This window comes from Beta vulgaris, chromosome 8, assembly GCF_026745355.1.
Source record: "Beta vulgaris subsp. vulgaris cultivar EL10 chromosome 8, EL10.2, whole genome shotgun sequence".
NCBI classification, from domain to species: domain Eukaryota; kingdom Viridiplantae; phylum Streptophyta; class Magnoliopsida; order Caryophyllales; family Amaranthaceae; genus Beta; species Beta vulgaris.
The window spans coordinates 9,199,690-9,221,192 of record NC_079209.1 but is presented as its reverse complement, the minus strand read 5'-3'; the positions used below and the strand labels follow the sequence as shown (position 1 = coordinate 9,221,192).

General features: G+C 36.2%; 1 protein-coding gene and 1 long non-coding RNA gene across 4 annotated transcripts; both read right to left on the bottom strand.

The window, feature by feature from the left end:
- Window positions 1-6,785: 6,785 nt before the first annotated feature.
- LOC104900965 (uncharacterized) lies at window positions 6,786-8,011 on the bottom strand. The gene is made up of 2 exons (XM_010688502.4): window positions 7,845-8,011; window positions 6,786-7,214 (listed from the first exon to the last, which is right to left on the bottom strand). Exons 1-2 carry the CDS (start codon window positions 7,941-7,943, stop codon window positions 6,987-6,989), a joined length of 327 nt encoding a protein of 108 aa, XP_010686804.1. The 5' UTR covers window positions 7,944-8,011; the 3' UTR covers window positions 6,786-6,986.
- Window positions 8,012-18,103: 10,092 nt separating this feature from the next.
- Window positions 18,104-21,011, bottom strand: LOC125492489 (uncharacterized). 3 transcript variants are annotated; one of them, XR_007269091.2, is made up of 4 exons: window positions 20,859-21,010; window positions 20,591-20,747; window positions 19,490-19,767; window positions 18,104-18,234 (listed from the first exon to the last, which is right to left on the bottom strand). It is a non-coding gene; the product is annotated as an uncharacterized LOC125492489 (long non-coding RNA). The 3 variants fall into 3 exon arrangements; XR_007269090.2 differs by having other exon boundaries at window positions 18,133-18,234; window positions 19,056-19,767; window positions 20,859-21,011; XR_008967404.1 differs by having other exon boundaries at window positions 18,133-18,234; window positions 19,056-19,764; window positions 20,859-21,011.
- Window positions 21,012-21,503: the final 492 nt, after the last annotated feature.

Here is a 21,503-nt window from a genome sequence, read left to right as displayed (position 1 = left end):
ATAAATTTCAGATTTATTATATTTAGTTATTTTAAGTTTTTATTATGAAAGTTATAGTTTCTAGGGTATTTAATCACTAGAAACTATATTTATAAAATATAAATCATGAGATTTGGTTAGCATATAATTTTATATGTATTAAATATATTTTCAGAAGATTTATAAAATTTTATAAGTGTTGTAATTTCAGAAAATATGTATTTTAAGGGTTTTAAGTGATTTTTAATCACTAGAATAGTTGTACTATACTAGGGATTAAAAATAACGAAAATTTGATACGTAAAAACGATTTTTAAAACACGTTTAAGGGGTTTGGGTGGTTTTTAAAGTTGCTGTAAATTTTTAGTTCAAGGTATTTATTTCATTATTTTATTTTCTAGGCGGAGATTTCGTAGTAGGAGACTTTTAGAGCGTAAAAGTGGCCTACAGATTCATTTATACACGTACATTGTCTACGTGCTATATGATTTAGAAACATGCTTTAAGGATGTTTTATTTATAAAGGTAAAGTTTACTGTTGGCAAGGTTCAACAGGCAAGTTAGTAAAGTATAAAAAGAAGTTAAAGGAGTCTTGATTGATAAGTTGTGAACACTTGTTAATTCTATGATAAAAAGGATTTCTGTGTTGATGTGATTATTAGTTATGTGTCATTTGTTTGGTTGGTGTCAACACAAGTATTAAAATGTATGCAACGTAAAGTGAAACGTGAATAGGTTATAGACTTTAGACTGGTGTACGTCTAGAGTTGGACACTAAGGGTTGGAGTACATGGTGGTAGCCCATGGCTTTCTTAGGATTGGATTGATCACCTTTCCTCATTAGTTAAAGGTTCCTCGATATCGAAGGTCATTATGGATTACGGAGTCATGACCGTATTTCCTATTTTTAGTATAGACAACTTGTCCAATAACTATTCCATTTAAGGAAAGAAATAAAATTTAGAGTCTAGTTCAGTAAGAGTGGTCTGCAGATTATTATATGTTTTATTATTATTTATTCCTGCAAGTTATATTTTTGTAGTATCATGTTTAGGGTTATGTATGTCTGATATGTAGTACTCAGCTTTGCTGATTACGTGCTTGTCTGTGTTTGTGATCATGGCTTTGCCTATTGATCCTGTGGTGATCCTTCGGGGGAGCAGAGTTGAGACGGCATTGACATTACAGGTTCGAAGATGCATATCATTGGGGAATCTGGAATGGAGAGACTCTTGTATTATTAGTTTTATTTAAGTTGTTAGTTTTTCTAGGAGTAGTTTATGTTTTCAGACAATAGTTTTAAGTTGGTGTGTTTAGTTCTGACTTTGTTATTGGTTTCATAAGTTTTAATAAAGTTGTTTTTAATAAGTTGTTTTCCGCTGCAAAATTCTGAGTAAGCCGAAACGTTATCACACGGGCGATAATGCCTGGGTAATTCTCTAAGGTTATTGTAAAAGTATTTTCTAGAAAGAGAGAATTATCGGGGTGTTACAATAATAGACAATAGAACCAAAAATTCTCAACAAAGAGTAATCTGCAAGCTTACCAGACCACACCTCATAAGGTGTCTTGCAGTCAATACCTGTATGGGGTCCCCGGTTGATCAGATAACAAGTTGTACTTACAGCTTTTGCAAAAAAAACCTCCTAGCCATCCCAGCATTTGAGAGCATGCACCTTGCTCTCTCCAGTAATATCTAATTCATGCATTCTGCAACTCCATTCTGTTGTGGCGTATTTCTTACAGTATGATGGCGAGCAATCCCTTCATTTTTGCAGAACTCATCGAACTCAGACCAACAAAACTCCAGACCATTATCAGTTCGCAACCTTTTGACCTTCCTTTCAACTTGATTTTCCACTAAAGCCTTCCACTGTTTGAAATTCTTGAAGGCATCACTTTTATGCTTCATCATAATCACCCAAGTCATTCTTGAATAATCATCAATCATCGACACAAAATACCTGTGACCTCCAATAGATGCAACTCGGGAAGGTCCCCAGCAATCAGAGTAAATATAATCAAGAGTACCTTTGGTTGTATGAATCGCCTTTGGAAACTTGCTGCGATGAAGCTTCCAAAACACACAGTGTTCACAAAACTCTAGGTTCTGCACCTTGTGCCCACATAGAAGATCCCTTTTTGACAGAATTTGCATCCCCTTTCACCCATGTGCCCAAGTCTCATATGCCACAACTTGGTCAACTCCTCCTTGTGAATCTCAGATGATGCAACAACAGCAGAACCTGTCACAGTAGACCCCTGAAGAATATATAAGGTACCAACTTTAATACCTCTCAGAACCACCTTTGAACCCTTGTAGACACTCATAGCTCCACCTTCACCTTGAAAACTGAACCCCTTGCTATCTAGAAGACTCAGAGATATCAGATTCTTTGTCATTAATGGAACATGCCTAACTTCGTTCAAGGTACATAATGTACCATCATGAGTCCTCACCCTCATAGAGCCTATTCCAACTACTTTGCAGGCAGCACTGTTGGCCATAGAAACATTGCCTCCATCTATCTGCTTGTAAGTTGAAAACCACTCCCTGCATGGACTGATATGATACGATGCCCCAGAATCAAGAACCCACACATCCCTACAATGTGACTGGCTATTAACTACTAGGGCCAGATCTTCCTCAGAATCACCTCCAGTTTCTGCTAGAGCAGCAGAACCTTCATTTTTATCCTGTTGTTTTTTTTTTCTTAGGACATTCATTCTTCCAGTGTCCCTTCTCCTTATAGTAATTACAGATATCAGTAGTTTTAGGACCCTTAGAATTCGAATTTTTAAAGTTCGTTTTCTTTTTACCAGATTTCTTTTGTCCCTTCCCTCCAGTAACTACTAATCCAGATGCCTGATTCTCTGTATTAGACCCAGAAGCCTAGTGACGGACTTCTCTAGTATGCAGAGCAGATCTTACTTCTTCTAACGACAGACTATCTTTACCAACAATAAAGGAATCCACAAAATTCTCATATGATATAGGCAAAGATACCTACAATATTAAAGCAACATCCTCACCATCTACTTTAACATCAATATTTCGCAGATCTAGCAAGATGGTATTTATTTATCTAAGTGATCTCTTAGAGAAGTACCTTGCATACGCAGGCTGAACAGACGTTGCTTCAAAAGCAACTTGTTGGTTAGAGATTTCGTCGTGTACAAACTCTCTAACTGCAACCACAGACCAGCAGCAGTGTCCTGCTCCGCAACTTCAGTAATTATGTCGTCAGACAGACACAACATAATTGTTGAATGCGCTTTTTCCTCCAGAGTTTCCATCTCAGCGGTAACTGAATCCGTTGCCTTCTTGGCCAACAGTGCCCACAACCCCTGTTGCTTCAGTAAAGCCCGCATCTTGATTTGCCACAGACTAAAACTATTCCTCCCAATAAATTTATCAATTTTGACATTCATGCCAGACATCTTTCTCACACACATCAATCACCAAAGCTCTTGATACCAATTTTTTATAACGGACGTGAGAGAGAAACAAATTATGAATGCAAAAACAATAAAAACAGACAACAGATTTACGTGGTTCACCAATTTGGCTACATCCACGGGAGAGAGAGGGAGAATATATTTTATTATGTGAGAAGAACAGATTACAGAGAGAATAGAGTGTTTTTCGTAGTCTAAAACCGTGGGATATAAATAACATATTTATATCCCCGACAAAAAACGCGTTTCCGCATCACCCGGGCAGCCGCCCGATTAGGTCGGGCGACATCCGCCCGATCGGGCGGTATTTTTACTTTACCCAGTTTCGTTGCGCGCCCGATCGGGCGAAGCTCGCCCAGTCGTTGTTCAGTACTTCGCCCGATCGGGCGAACACGCCCAATGGCATCGGGCGCTTCTTCTTTTCACTTCTAACACTCAACTCGTTGGGGGCCCGATCGGGCGGTACCCCAGATTTTCCTTTGACGCATTTCAACAAACATATTCAAGGCATCAACTTCTACAGGTTCTTGCAATGGCTTGTTTTGCTTTTATCACGGTTGGGTGTATAACCCGGTCACTCGCGACGTTAGACACATAATTCGAGATCACTTACATAACTATTGGCTTCGTAGCGCAGGGTTTGGTTATGATGCAATGAAGAATGATTAATAGGATTGTAATGAAAGGATTCTAAGTACTATAAGCGGAATTTCACAAAGTTTGCTATAACCCGGAGAAAGAACCGCAACTGTGATTCCTCCACTTGGTCCACCAACACGGATCAATACTCCACCAATGCTAGTTGGAAGGAAGAAATTCTTCTTCTACTTTAATGGAGTTTTTTTTTTTGTTACTTTTTGAAAGAATATAAGAGAGAAGAACCATTGTTATCACCGAACAACTCAATTCCTTCCAGAGCACTAGGTACAATATCGAGCTCTATCAAGAACTTCTTTATCCAAACTGCTTCCTTAGCTGCTTCGGCTGCTGCTAAATATTTTGATTCTGTCGTAGAGTTTGCTACAGTGCTTTGCTTTGAGCTCTTTCATCTCACTGCTCCTCCATTTAGACGAAAGACGTACCCTGATTGAGAGCGGTAATCATCTCTGTCGGTTCGGAAGCTTGCATCAGTGTAACCTTCAACAACCAACTCACTTTGTCCCCCGTAGACTAAGAACATGCTTTTAGTCCTCCTCAAGTACTTAAGGATGCTCTTAGCTGCAGTCCAGTGTGCTTCTTTTGGATTTGCTTGGAACCTGCTACACATGCTCAAGGCATATGGAACATTTGGTCGAGTACTTATCATGGGACACACACACACACACACACACACACACACACACACACACACACACACACACACACACACACACACACACACACACACACACACACACACACACACACACACACACAACACACACACACACACACACACCACACACACACACACACACACACACACACACACACCACACACACACACACACACACACACACACACACACACACATATATATATATATACTATAGTTGAAGCATAAGGAATGCTACTCATTCGCTTTAACTCATCAGATTCAGTCGGGCACTAATTCTTGCTGGTACTAGTGGCACCTCCTGCACAACTGATAATTTTGCTAGCATTGGTAAAGTGCTTGTGGCGCTATTTAGGTCTTCACATTAGAGCGTCGCTTAAAGTCTTTTTCATCGAGATGAGCAGGGCCGGCTATGGGCCTGTGCAAGCAGACCCATAGCACAGGGCCTCGTAATTTATGGGTCCCCGTATTCTCTTTCTCTTTCTTTTGCCAAAGCAGATATTACTCTTCTAGTCTTCTTAGTTATTTCCGTACTTTCTATCTTTCCCTAATAACTGACATTTTACAGTTCTCAAAATATGTGGAAACTTTCCAAATTCATTCTTAATTCTTCTACTTTCTCATTAATTTTTTCTTCTTTAACCAAAACGTTCATTCAACCCTCTCACATTCCTCTACAATTGAATGATGTACTTCACAAATCTCAATCCTTGTAATACTATTTAAGTATCAATGGCAGAATTAATATTAATTTCTCCCCAATAAATAATTTATTAGCAGCTAAAAATTTATGTCCTTACATATTTCTATCCAATATCAACCTATTTTTAGAAAAATCAAAGATTTCAACTTTTAATTTTTTTTAGCAAAAAAAAATCACTCATTTGGAAAGGACTTTTTTTTTGTTTTTGGTTGCTACTGTTGTTGGTAATTCGACATTCTTTGGAAGAGAGTTTTGCTGGAATTTGATGTTTGCCAAAGAAGAAAAGTAGAATTCGCAGGAAGGCTGATTCACAGGTCAACTACTTCCATTACATAATTATTCTTTTCTTTAGTATAACTTTTTAGGTAGTTGAGATAGTAAAACAATTATCATCTTTGTAAGTAGATCAATTAATAGCTTGGTTTTGTATTGATATGTTATATACAATTTCAATTTGGTTTGAGTTTTTGGTTTTTAAGTTGCAGGAATATAAATATAAAATTATAATACTAATACTTCCTCCGTTTGTTAAAGATCTTCCTTGTTACTGTTCCTACAGATACCAAGGATGATCCATTTGTGTGGGGTGTGGTGGGTGGATAAAGTAGGAGAGAGAAAGGGGGTAAAATTGAATTAATAATGTAATGGTGGACGATATGATAGAGACATGTTAGGGTGAAAAAGGGGAAAAAAATTCCAAATAAGGAATAAATAGAGGGAAAATCTTTTGGAAACGCACTTATTAAACAGATAGAGGGAAGATCTTTAGGCAACGGAGGTAGTATAAGATCATTTTTTATCAACTAAAATTACCAAAGTTCAATTGTAGGGCGTAATTTTAAGATTTGAACAGTGCCTCCAAAATGTTTGAGACGGCTCTGGGAATGAGTACGTGCACACTTTTTCAAAGAAAAGAGAGATAGAGAAAAAGAGAAACCCATCTAATGTGTAGATAAATAGATTGATTCCATTATCAAATAAGGTGATGTTGCAATTAATGTAAAACTATCAAATAAGTCAAACATTGCAATATATAGGAATGATGAAGGAAGTATTATATAGCTAGCATACAGAAAACACAAGATGAAAGAGATACAATATATAGCATTCTTTCTTTGTAATTATATATTGTTTCATAAGATCTTTTCACGATCACTACTGTTCTTGTTGTTCTTGTTGTTGGTATGTATAATGTGAATATGAGTGACTTATTAAGCCACACCTTGAGTACGATTGTTGGTATCACATATGTTGAGATACAATTTATAACGATTGCATGACCTTATAATTAAAGCCAGGTTCCTACATGCTCCAAAAAAAAAAAAAAATTAAAATTCACAAGATTCCTTCCCTGCATGAAGGTATATATATATGGCACGTAGTAGTAGTACAAAGCCCAAGTCACGTAAGACATTGTAAAAGTAGTAGCCAGAGTAGGTCATAATATATAGTTTTGATGTACTTTAACATTTACACCAAAAATGCTTACTTAGGTTGCACATTATTCAGGTTTAGGGAGTGCATGAAGATTAGTTGGCTATAGCGACACGTGCATCGGCTTCCAACAGAGGCTGGGATTCCAACAAAGGCTCGAATTTGTAGAGTCTAATAGTGTTGGTTGTTTCCCGTACAAAAACTATTGTAGAAAACTTGTGCAACAAACAACCATCGGATGCCTCCAGATCAATATAGTAGCTCACACCACTACTCCAGAGTGCATATGCTTTTAAAACTTGTATATACTTCAGGCAATGTCCCTGCAAATTTCACTAGCATTACAACGAATCTATATACCTCTTTCGGCTTTTTTTTTTTGTTCTTTACACTTAAAATATTGTGTTTAATGAAAGATTCAAAATCTTGCTTGTATTTGAAAATGCTTAGGGCACCATCGAGAATTGCTGGGAGTAGTGGAATAGAATTTGCTGGAAATATTTTCGTATAATTTTGGATAACTCAATGTAATAATAAAGTTATAAATTTATTAGATAGATCTAATATAGCTTCGTTAGTTATTATGCTTTATTAGAAGCTAATCTTGACTTGTAATATTAATAAAAAATTAATATTTATTACTAAACTAACTTAGACTTATAGGGTCACACTTAAACCACGATGTTGATTGTTGATTAGGTAGTATATTTGAGAGATTATTATTTTAGTAATTCCGAGTCCATATTTCTTTTTCACAGTGCATTGAAATCTGTTCAAGTGAGTGTAGAGGGAAAAAAAGAAATTTAAAAGACAGAACTAATATCACACTGAATAAGTGTACGTATGATTGCGAGGTTTCACTTGAAGTAATTTATGAACTTGATCTTGTAAAATTAACAAAATTGCAAATTGTTTTAGAACAAAAAATAATGAAAGGATACGTCGAGGCTTACGCTCTTGTTGTACTCATTCACAGCCCAAGCAGCAAGAAGTTGGATCTTTGGATCATTCGGATCAATTCCAGGAAAACTCTGTTCAGTAGAGGAACTCATCTTTCAGTGTGTTATTTGTGGATGTGTGTGTGGTTGTTGTGTATTTGTCGTTGGGAGTACTTTAGGTTTCAGCAACCGACTATCAATTTATAGGATGGGAATTGGAATCAAAATTATTCATTTTCCACAAAGTTAGCATTATGTATATGTAGTGGCCTACTGATATATATTCTTGTCAAGTTTACCTATGCCAGCTAGTTGATTCTTATGTATATAGTGCTGTAAGAATGTATATTATGCACGTGGACTTATCTCTTCATTTAAAGAATTAACAAAGAAAAGTGTTGAAAGGGATTAAATATTCTTTTACAATTAGGAAAATAAAAGTAATATTAAACGCCCCCACAATGCACGGTGCTTTTATTACCGCTTTTATCATGAAATTACCCCCTCTATCTCATATAATGTTCTGTTGAGGGCGCTATATTAGGAATACATATCGTAAGTGCTAACAAATTAAGCAATCGAAGTATATATATATACGAGGGAATTAAGAAATCAAAGCAATAAATAACACAAGAAAATTTAACGTGGAAACTTAAATAGGGAGAAAACAACGAACACTGCATTAGAACTTTGAATATCATGAGATGATGATACAATGAGAATTCTTTAATCTTTCTAGACTGTGTAACCTTTCTCTAGGATTTTCTAGTATCTCTAGATTAAAGAATAATAATTTCACTTAACGTACAATGAATAAACAGCCTCAAACATATTTATACTAGGATTAAAACGAAAACTTAATGCAATAGGAAACTAAATCTGAGTAGGAAAACAAGTAAATCCCAAAGTGAGGGAACACTAAGGCCAGGCCATGGTCTTCCTCAAACACCACACCTGGGATGTGGCTTTGATGCTTTTAAACACCAAAAACATGACTTAGGAAGTCAACAACATTGGCAGGCCGTGGTGTTCATCCAACAACACGGACAAGCGATCACTAGTAGAATAATTGTTTATTGCTGCGATATTACCCATACGCAACAATAAACCACGACAAAAGAAAAATTAAAAATTAACCTAGTGCTACAGTTCTGGAAGGAAACGATAACAATAGATATCAACGGAAGATTTTCAAAATTATTTGATCAGTTTAACCAGATAAATTGTTGCGGTTCTTACACTTAAGCGCACCTCCCTCACTCTCACTACCCCTCCCTCAACAATGTGAGTCTAAGTATTGAGGAGCGTTGTTTTTTTTTTCTTTTTGCTTTTATTTCCTAAGCTTTTTTTTTTTTTTTTGAAATTGGGGTACAACTGTACACTTTGTACCCTATAAGTCCGCCACTGCTTAACATCACTCTACTCCCCCTCTCTCTCTCGTGTAACCTCTCACTCCTCCCTCTCTCTAGTGTAACCTATGACTCCTACTGGCTACTCATCCCTCTTGCTTGCTCTCACTAGCCACGAACCCACTCCTACTCCCCTCTCTCTAGTGTAACCTACCGTCATTTTGAAATTTCACGGTCTTGTGGGTCATGGTTCGTGGTTAGTGGGTCGGCATCTCTTGTGGGTCTTCGTGGGTCGAGGGTCGTCGTGGTTCGTGGATCGTGGGTGGTGGCTCGTGGTTCGTGAGTGGTGGGTGTTGGCTCGTTGGTAGTGGCTCGTGGGTCGCCGACTCGCTGTCGATATTTGGTGCTTCCCAACTCCTCCTGTAACTTTTTTTTGTTTAATTTTTGTATATAATTACTTTCATTTCCTCATTATTTTTTGTGATTTATTTTAGAATCGTTTCCCAATTTAGTGTTAGAAATTACACAAATTCTCAATTTGGTGCTTGCTCAAAATTTATTCCATAGTGTATATGTAGGCTTGGAATTACAAAGCTAATATTTTTATTGTAACAATACTCCAACCCTCCTCACCATCTTGTGAATTGTAGAAAATAAAGACTTGCTACTCCTCTCTCCATCTCCAGTTCTCCACGACAATTTGATTTTTTTTGAAAATAATTTTCTCTCCAAACACAAAAAGAGAAGGGATGAATACTGCTGCTCATAATTCATATAGGACCAAAGTTATTACGGGCAATCTTCATATTACCAATTTAATCATGTTGATTGCCAAAATTGAGGTAAAAACATGATGTCACCAAAATAATTCAACATTGCAAACATATGGCCGCCAAAATAATTAAACATCAAAAATTAGCACCAGAAAAATTCCAATGGCATAACATATCTCCACGAACAAAAAAAACAAGATATGTAACTAGTTCACATACAAAATCATTAGATATAAGTTCATTATATTTCCAAAAGCCTAATCATAACTAATATGTGACGAATGGTGCCACTTCATTCCTTGAATCTTTTTCCACCATAGACAAAAAAAAAATAGATATGAATTTCAAATAATAATCCATATAGACCACTACCTTAATGAACATGTTTTCTTATTATGACCTTTTTGTCTACATATACTGCAAGTTACTTTCCCCTGAACTGATTCATCCATCTCATTTCGCAATTGTTTGGATGGAGATTACCCCTTAGAGCATTTCTGGTCAGCATAAGTAATTACATTAGGTCCATTATAAGGAGACCAATAGTCTTTGTCAGGAATTAGAAAAAATTTAGCATCATATGTTCTCATATATTCTTTAGATGTGAGAAAAGGGTCAATGAACTGAGAGGGAGACAAGATGTATGCTCTACAGCAAGCAAGCACATAACATGGGATTTTATAAATCTGAAGTTTGTTACATGTGCAAGTCTTGAGACTAAGATTCACGGTGTGGAAATGACCACCCATTCTATCACTCCTACCACCACGACCTGTTGTAACCTGATAAATGCCTTGTTCATGATGATACATATCAACCTTATGGTGCATAACTTTTTCTGTATTAGCATTCAAGTATCCTTAGTTATCTTTACACTATATGCATGACCATCTAACAACCTTTTTTTTTGACAATCGGCGTCACTCCACAAAGTATGCCTTAACTCGAAAGAAAGTAAACTTCACGATGTTGTGATTGGTAAGAAGCGAGCTCCCTTAAGCAGATTGTCGAACACTTCCGCTAAGTTGGTTGTTTTGAGGTCATATCTGTAGCCTCCATCATGACAAAGTGACCACTTTGAATCATCGATCTTTCCCATGTATTCACGAGCTTTTTCATTCATCTTTGTTATCATATTCAAACCGTGATAAAATTTCTTCTTTTGATGTTGGAAAGCTGTCCAACCAACTTGTTTTCGACTCTCTGTTCTTGAATTCCGTGTTGACATTTGAAGTCAAGTGGCGAATGCAAAACCTATGGTACGCATATGGCTCAGTCCAACCGCTATTATCTTCCTTCATAATTTTCATAATACGCAAATGTCAGTCTGAAAGTACACACAGACCAATTCGTTGTGTCACAAATCTCCTAATACATGCCATGAACCATGGCCAACTGTCACCATTTCTAGCTTCAACAATGTCAAAAGCAAGGGGGAATATTTGGTTAGCATCAACACTCATAACTATAAGAAATGTCCCCTTATATTTACCATACAAATGGGTCCCATAAATGGTTATAAGGGGCCGACAATGCTAGAAACCTTGTATGGAGGGTCCAAATGCCTAGAATACTCTTTGGAAAATCTCGAACTTGGGATCAGCAGTTCGATGGTTATCAAAGTGAACAATAGTCCCTGGATTAGCTTCCTTTATTGCTTGCATAAAGTGTGTGAGTATTTGGAAAGATTCATCCTAATCACCAAATGCATGAGCTATTGCCTTTTGTTTTTCGAGCCAAGCCTTCTTATATGAGATTGTGAAATGAAATTGTTGTTTGGTAACCTCAATCAGAACTCGAACTTTTATGGATAAATCTATCTCTTCAAGATTCCTTATATGGTAACTAATGAACTTAGAGTCCATATTTCGATGATCTAATTGAAGGGTGTCGCTAACACATGTGGAACCATGAGGACCTTCGTAAGACGCAACTGTAAATACTTCAAATGAATAACTCTTTTGTGAACCTCTAAGCTTCCAAGAACACTGAACTGGTTTTCCACCATATTTCAAAGTGATTGTGTGAGGTCTAGACTCAAACACCATAAAACGTTGATTTTTTTTTAACTGAATAGCTAGTAACAACATCAATTAATGCAGTTCTATTGGCAAATTCTTGTCCAATAAAAAACTCGGCACCTGATTATAAGACACCATGAAAATCTAATTAATCCATTTATTTACTTCAGCATCATCAATATCACTTAAACGGGCAAACTCTTGAACTGGAGCACCTAATGCCACTATAATATGTTCTTCATCTACTCCTCCTCTACAAGGATGTCGTTACCAATGACCACATGGAGTTCTTCATTGGCGTCTTCCCCTTCTCTGTCTACTCCATCAGCATCAGCATAATTACGACTCAAAGACACAAACTCAAGCTCATTTAATCCTACTGGTTCATTTTGTTATTGGTTGGCCATAGTAGATGTAGAAGTCTGTAATTGACTGTTATGTTGAGTTTCATCTTCAACATTCATTTGATCGATAAAAAATTGGTCATCATTAAGCATCCGTGTGAATGACCCCCAGATAATGGGTAATTTGAGTTTTCCATTTCAGCAAACAATAAAGGAATTGGGTGTATGAATACTAGTGGCATACAAAGATAAATCAAAATTTTCGTTTCTTCAGCTATATTCAAAAACAGGGGACTATCAAAACAAGCTTCTTTTTCCTCTAAAATAAGTTCAGTTGATGCGCCACATAGCAAGAGAAACCAAGTAATCAAAATCCAATTGACTTTTCAAGATATAAGAAATAAGTAATTTAGGTTTCCTAAACTCAATTCAAGAGTCGATTCGAGCATAATCTAACTTAATCCATACCAATTTTTTCAAGAACTAATCGAAAAAATAGGGCATGATGAGTTTTTTCAATATTTCGAAAAGCATGGAAAACGTGCAAGTTACCTGGAGGGGAGGCGCTGCGATGGGATGATGAGATGCGCCGCTGAGGACCGCGGTGGCCGCTGGGTGGTGCAGTGAGTGATATGGCGTGAACAGTGGTGGTGTTGTTGTAGAGGAGTTTTGGAGGAAAGTGTCGTGAAATCACTTTTTTTTTTTACTGGAGAGAGAAATCAGACTTTTTTTTACTGGAGAAATATGGCATGAACAGTGGTAGTGAAATCAGACTTTTTTTTTACTGGAGAGAGAAAGGTGGAGGGGAGTAAAATAATAGGTTTGGGATTCCAAGCCTACATGGACACCAGAATAAGGAATTAGTTTTAGACAAGCACTAGATTTGGAATATTTTTTATTTCCAACACTAAATTGGGAAACAATTCTTTCTTTTATTTAATCTCTTGGATATTGTAATTATTTTATTTTCATTATTTATAATTTTATACTCAATATTGGAAGTGTTGTACCGTGTGTTTTAGTAACCTTCAGTTTCAATTGCATTTTGATTTCAAAAGTAGTAGGACGATTTTAATTTCAATTTTTTTTAAAAAAAAAGTGCACCTATTGCTGCGGTTTTTGTAAGGTATTGCTGCGGTAAAAAACTGTAACAATAGATTAAGTATGTATTGTTGCACGCTTAATTACTACACGGCCAAAACTGTCGTAATAGATTACTTAATGACCGCATCAATAAACATTTATTCTACTATTGCATGGTACTCATCCAACCCCACGGACAAGTCGTGGTCTTCTATTGTTCATGCTTTGATCCATTGTTGTGCTTCTCAAAATGCTCTAGCTTGACGCAATGTTATAGCTCGAACACAACACACAAATGGCACAACAATAACTCGTTCTTTCACCTATTTGTTTCATGATTCATCTTCAACACACCTTACACCCCACAAATTTTGATAAGCAACATTGAACTAAAAATAAAGATATATGGATAATTAGATATCCTAACACAAGACCAATGAAGTTGTCTTGCTTTGCCGCCTTAATTTTTTTTCCTTAGCTTGTTTTGGTATCATTCATGTTCACATGTTAATTTATAACAAGTTGAGATGTGAAGTTTGATTATTAAATTGAAATAAAACTTTTGTCGATCTGTGGAAACTGTCAAGTTGGACAGTACCTAGGGCAGAGAGAATTATTAACTTTTCCTCGATTAAGAATTTCGTAAGTACCATGATCATTTGTTAAGTGATAATAGCAATTAAGTATTGGATTTAGTTGAATACTTTGACCACTATATTTTCTAGCAGGTTATTGCAAAGCCTTTAATGAGTCCTTGTTATACTTCATGAGATGGGAAGAAAACGCAGTAGCCTTTCCTTGAGTTGGAGATCAATTTTTTTTTTCCAAAATTTAATTACTTTGCTAAAATAAAGTTATTGCTTGTGTAAATCTATGATGAAAAACAACAATTTTCTCCAAAAAAAAAGTTACTTATACACAATTTTTTACGAACATAGATATTGATATAACATATATAAGTTTTATTATACATAATAATATTGATACACAATAATTGTGCATTGCAAGAGATTATATAAAGATATATAATTTTTTTTTACTTATATACAATTAGTGACATAAATATTAAAAATTATGCATTGAGATATGTAAAATTCTATATATGATGTTAATAAAATGATGAAGGAAGCTAAGTAATACTCAATTCTCTCAATGAACTCTTGCAAAGCTCTTAAATGAAGTAGATGTAATAAATAAAGTAATGAAAGAGTGTTGATATACATGGTATATCATCTCAGCATACAGGCCCAAGACTGAGTGCAGGCCCAAGTCCAATTGAAGCTACTGAGCAACCCAAAGAGAAGCTACAGATTCCAGCTCAGCATGAAGCATAACAGATTTTATAGTTAGTTACAAGTTGCTGGCTGTAATAACTTTCTGCTAGCCTCATCTGTTAGCTATCATTTCTGTATTAAAGGTGTATAGTACTCCTACTATAAATACATATTGTATAATGAGATTGATTCATTCAATTACAAGTTAATAAAGTCTCATTTTCTATTCTTTCTCTATATTTCTCTCATGTCTTAGTATCATTTCCTTCTTAATGAAATGAATAGAAGTTCAAATGGTGAAATCTGTTCTATGTTGATCTAAAGTTCAGTTGATGAACTTTATTATGGTATCAGAGCTATAATCCGTAATATAGTTGAGTTTTTCGCAAACTGAATCATTATTCAGTCGATATATCCTCAGGTGAAATCTCGCAATTTTGTTTTCATGTTCATCTTTAAGATCATGATAAAGTAGTATTGGATTAGGTACGAATTCGTTGCCTTATTTCTTCTATTTTTTGATTGAATTCGAGTTCTAGTTAGCTTGATATTCTCTTTCTTCAAGAAATTATGTCTTGAAGGTTAGATCCTGGTTTTAAATTTTTCAAGTGGTATTGACTTGAAAAGTTGATTGTTAATTCAAGTGGTATTGACTTGAATATTTTTTGATTAATTGATTTTGAGTGGTATTGACTTGAAATCATTGATATCCAAAGTAATCTGTTGATTACATTGTAAGAATCTAAGTTCTCAGATTCTAAATTCATTCTCTTTCTGATTTCTTTAATCCATATCTTTCTTTCTGTGTTTTTCATTCCTTCAAAATGCCTGAAACTTCTGAAAACACAAGCAATTCCACCTTACCTCCTACACAAGATCCAACTAGTGTTTATTTCATTCATCCTTTTGAAAATCCTACTCTTCCTCTTGTTTCTGAACGATTTAATGGAGTAGGATATGGTGAGTGGAAGAGAAGTATGATCATTGCTCTCTCTGCTAAGAATAAAATGTCATTTGTGGATGGTACTCTTGATAAACCACCTATAACTGATAAATTCTTCACTGCTTGGGAAAGATGTAATAACATCATTATATCATACATTCTGAGATCCCTTGATAATACTATTGCGAGGAGTGTGATATACTGTGCAACAGCAAGAGAAATCTGGCTAGACGACTTAGAAGAAAGATTTTCTCAAAGTTCTTGTCCACAACTATATTCTCTGCAGCAATCTCTTCATGATCTTTCACATGATCCATCTGCTTCTATAGCTGATTTCTTTACTCAGATTAAGAGTATTTGGGATGAGATGAGTGCAATGAATCTTATTCCAGTTTGTACACGTACTGGTTGTTCTTGTGGTATCACAAGGAAGATTCTCAAACAACAACAGGAAGAAAGACTAGTTCAGCTCTTGATGAAGATAGATAATAAGTATAGCAATGTTAGAAGCAATCTCCTAATGATGCAGCCTCTACCTAACATACAACTAGCTTATAGATTGCTGAGTCAACAAGAACAACAAAGGCAAACTAGTGAGTTATCTTCAGAATCTTTGGGACATATGGCATTTGCAGCCACTGATAAGAGAAATCAAGCATCCAAGGGTAGATTTCCTGCAAACAACAAGAGGAATTTCTCTTCTACTGGGAGTTTTTCTTGTGATCATTTTCATATGCCAGGTCATACAAAGGAAAAATGTTACAGATTACATGGTTTTCCTCCTGGATATCGGTCAGCAAAAGGTTATAAAGGCAAAGGGAAGAAAGTAGCTGATGTTGCTCATGGTGATAGTGATTTTGAAGATTTGTCTAAAGAAGATCAAGATTCTGCTCCTATTTCTATCAGCCAATATAATCATCTTGTTCATCTTCTCAGCAAGCAAGTTGCTGAGCCACATAAACCAGATAATCCCATTGCCAGTGCCTATGTTGCAGGTACATGTTTACTCAGTTGTGCTAACTCTAAATGGATAATTGATAGTGGAGCTAATGATCATATATGTTTTAATTTGGAACTATTTGATTCTTATTCACCTTTTACTGCCTATCCTAACACTATTACAATAGCTGATGGGAAAACAGCAACAATGAAGCATATTGGTACAGTGTTCCTTGACAATGGCATTAAACTTGAAAATGTTCTTCATGTACCAGAATTCAAGTTTAATTTGCTATCTACACATAAGTTGTGTACAGATTTATCTTGTGAAATTGTCTTTTCTCATAACAACTGTGTGATTCAGGGTCCTTTACTGAATCATTCCCAAGTTCTTGGTGAACTCCAATCTGGCTTATATGCAGTAGAAGACAAAGTTTCTAAGTTGTCTCCTTCAACTTCCTATGATGGAACAGCTTGTCCAGCTCTCACTGAAGATGCAAAAACTCTGGCATTTGAGGTTAGGACCCATGCCATTTAATAAACTACATCTTATCAATAGTTGTTTTGCAAATAATGTGGCCACTGATACAGTTTGTCAGGTGTGTCCTAAAGCTAGACAGACTAGAGTTTCATTTCCTAAATTCTCTTCTTCTAGCACTACTAATAAAGCTTTTACTCTATTACATGTTGATGTTTGGGGGCCTTACAAGGCTAAAACACATGATGGTTGTAACATGTTCTTAACTGTTGTTGATGACTTTACTAGACATACCTGGGTTTAGGGATGGCAATTGGGCGGGGCGGGTGCGGAGGATGGTACCTCCACACCCGCACCCGCATAAAATTTCAATCCCCATCCCCGCTCCACCACCTATTGCGGGGGGAAATTCCAGACCCATTCCCGCCCCACCAAGTATTTATTTATACCCATCCCCACTCCACCACCCGCATGGGTACCCACACCCGCTTCATACCCGCATCGTACCCACTTCATCCCACAACAAGAATGTCACTCCTTTCCGTCTGCAGAAATCGGACGCTAAAAACGCGGGATCGGACGCTAATATTATTAGCGTCCGCCAACGGTCGCTAAACGCCTGATGCAAAACACCTGGTCGCTAAAAGCTAAATTAGCGTCCGACAGGCGGTCGCTAAACTTTAGCGACCGATATTTTGAAATTAGCGACCGCCGACAGCAGTCGCTAATTAGCGACCGCCTTGGCAGATGCTAATTAGCGACAGCCATGGCAGATGCTAATTAGCGACCGCCACGCTAATTAGCGACCGCTTGTCAGTCGCTAATTAGCGACCGCTTCCTTGGCAGTCGCTAATTAGCAACCGTTTTGACAGTGCTGCTTTTGGACGCATTTCATTATTGCACTTTTTTTTTTTTGCTTTTGGTTATCTAGTATTAAATGTTATAGCTTTTTGCTTTTAATTAATTGATATTTAAATGTAATAAGAAATGAAATGATACAAATACCATACTTCTTTTATTAAGGCAAACAAATTAATCAATTCAATTATTATTGATAATAAATGGAGATACAAGTAAAAAATAATTCTAGAACTAAATTCTAATATACTTAGAACAAAATCTAATACAAATCTCATATAATTACATGTACACTTAAAATTCCACAACAAAAATCTTGGACTCAAACGCAAATCTGATAACCCTGCAAATCAACAAAAACAAAGAAATTAATGAAATTAACCAGAAAAAAACAATTATTAAAAAAAATTAAATGAACAACTTAAACCAACTACACTTGCTTCAACTGAGACAAGCAACATTTCAGTAGATGTAAATTTACAGGCCTGTCCCAAGAGGAAAAACAGTTCAGATCCGTCTTATAAAACATAGACCAGAAATGTGAAGCAAAGATGAAAAGATCTAAAATGAAGTCCGCTTGTATACTCATTTAAGCACAAAGCCTGTCTAGTACCTAGACAAATCCCAGTACAATCTTCTAACACATCAATTGGAGACTAGGAAGCATACTCTCCACTAATACAATATGACTAATTTAAATGTTAAATGTGTAGGTTCAGACTATTGGTATACAAAAGCCATTTTCTCTAATTATCTGGTCAGGATGTTGCAGAGAATCAAGCCACCACTACAACGCCAATCATCACATATGTGAGAAAGGGCAAGAAAGGAAATGCTGCCACCTAGATTACTCTCCTAACTTTCTGTTACTTGTGTCAGCTAGAATATTGCTAGACATTTAGTGGGAAACAAATCTGTTATCTTACTTGCTTAAGAAGTAGCTCTAAGTCTATAAAAAGCAACTAAATGTAATTAGAAGGCAGCAATATAATTATAGCAGTTACTCTGGGAGAATCCTTAACTCTCGAATGTAATTATACAACTAAATGTAATTAGAAGGAACCGAAGCAACTATAATAACCGTTGCCCCTGAAAGTCATACTTGGTCAACTCAACAATTGCACTAATGACAAATTTACAACATCAATAAACCTGCATACTTACCATAATTTCCACATTGTGTTCCAGTTGATTGTCAAACACCAAAATGATGTAAATGTGTAAAAGAAGGCCCTAGAACCTTACATCATCAACTCAAACAACAAAATGATGTAATTGTGTAAAAGAAGGCCCCAGAACCTTACAAAAAGAAATCTCTTCGCGACTAAATAAAATTGAACTCAGCATAAAGAGCACTTCCAAGTGAAGCTCCTAGAATGCCCCCACAATCTCATGCTTTCAAAATTTCGCTGACTAAAATTTAGCCATTCTCATGCACAAAAAGATAAGTGAAAGAGGACAATCATTGTAAAAGGAAACATTACCTGAGCTATTTTGCTTGCAAACACAAATGTGGACAATATATAACCCGGACATGATAACTATGACAGTAACATCTCCACTACAGCAGTCAACTAAATAAAACATTTCAGCATTACCTACAAAAGTTCATCTGTGCACAACGCACATGTGGGCAGATGATCATCTTTCAGAATCCGAATCTGAGCACCAGTTTCACTGCGGATGCTTTGAACAATCTGACCACCTTTCCCAATAATACACCCAATCTGATCAGAGGGAACAAGCAACCGAGCAGTAACATGTTGATTTCCATCTGGCTCATCATCAGCACCTGCATCTTCAGCAATCACTCTGTCATGCACCCGGAAGAGTGCATCCTGAGCTGGACAAACAAGAGTATCTATCTATCATACTTCTGTCAAAAAGAGAGTAAACTAAAAATAGTCATCTAGAGTCTAAGTTTAACTTGCATAAAGAACTCATAATTATGTCAACACAAAAAAAAAGGATGACAAATTAACCATAACACAATACTTGTATAAACAACTCTTAACACTTGCATAAATATCTCATATAGATTATGTAATACTGTAAAAAAACATAGATTTACAATTTTACATAAGAAGATGTGAAGCAGAAAAAGGGAAGCCTAAAAAAGATGGAGGAGCATGAACATTTTTCCATCTCCAACTAACACCACTCTTATTCTTATCTTGATTTTCATTTTCATTAAATGGGTTAGTCAATGCTAAATTTGCAGAGCTGAGCAACACAATTGATGGATTTGAGAACTCAAATCAGCAACCTAGTTAGCTGAGTTCAGAAATAGCACATCTTTTCCAATTTACAAAAACATCCTATAAATCACTCAACACAATTTTTCTGGGTTTAATCTGTAACATTCAAGTGCTCTTGATCTGCAAAGATTTTCAATTACATCAATGTGTTCATTAAATAACGATTTCCGGGCATACCCTCTGAGTATTTGTTGGTTAAAGCACTTCCTAAAGCTTGAATTACTACAAAAAGATGTGAAATTTTCTGACGCAATAAGTTCAATTACTCTACATTGACAACGCTTTTCTTTTTCAATGAGAACGAAAAAAAAAACATACGAAAGAAGGATTCGAAAATAAAAATCGAAAAAAAGAGGATAAATATGGGGTTTTGAAGGAGAATTGAGAAATTAACAAAAAAAACTAGATCTGAAAATAAAAAACCCAAAAAAGATCACTAACCCTAAAACGAAAACATGCGACGGTGATTGGCTCAGAAATCGATCGAACCTGCTTCAAATCAGAGAATGCGGGCTAGAGTTGTGCCACAAATGCAAAACCTTTGGACTTTCCAGTGGCCTTATCTCTAACAAGATTAACATCCACCATTTCGCCATATCTTCAAAGAATTCAATCAAAAAACAAAAAATTACTAAACGAATTGAAAAATTGACGAAAAAGATAAATTAACGAAAAAAATTACAACAAATGAAAGCTAAAAATTTCGTACTGAGCAAAGACAGCAAGAAGATCGCGTTCAGTGAAATCGTAAGAATGCCGCCGACGAAAACATAAGCAGAATGGTGAGAGAGAAAAAATTAGATAAGAAGTTAGAGATAGGGTTGGAAATAATGTGGGTCGCGATTTTTGTTGATGATATCATTGAATACCGTCCGCCAAGTTAGACGGTAAGCTTGTACAACGGACGGTAATTAGCATCCGTTCAAAAGTCGGACGCTAATTCTCGAAAAACGGACTCTAATTAGTGTCCGTCTAAAGACGGACGCTAATTTTACAAAAGCGGACGCTAATTTGCGTCTGATTGTGCCGGACGATAAATTCAGACGCTAAAAGTGCGGATTCTTGTTGTGTCCCCACCCACACCACCCTCATGGGTATCCACACCCACTTCGTACCTGCATCATACCTATATATATATATATACACTACTACAAAAGCCATACATTCGAGACGCTTTATCCTCGACGCGTGGATATAGGCGTTGGGGGGTTTGCAAATTCCCGCCTATCCTCAATGCTTAAAAGCGTCGTCAAGATGCTTCATTGCTTTTAGGCGTCGTTCAGGACACGTGCAGTTCACGTGTTATGTTAAATAGCGCTTCACCTTCTAGGAACGCTATACAAGAAGTCAAGAA

Coding starts and splice junctions, on each gene's coding strand:
- LOC104900965 (XM_010688502.4), bottom strand. CDS start 7,943: ATGAGTTCCTCTACTGAACAGAGTTTTCCTGGAATTGATCCGAATGAT. Junction 7,215..7,844: donor TGAATGAGTACAACAAGAGC/GTAAGCCTCGAC, acceptor TGAAATTTGCAG/GGACATTGCCTGAAGTATAT.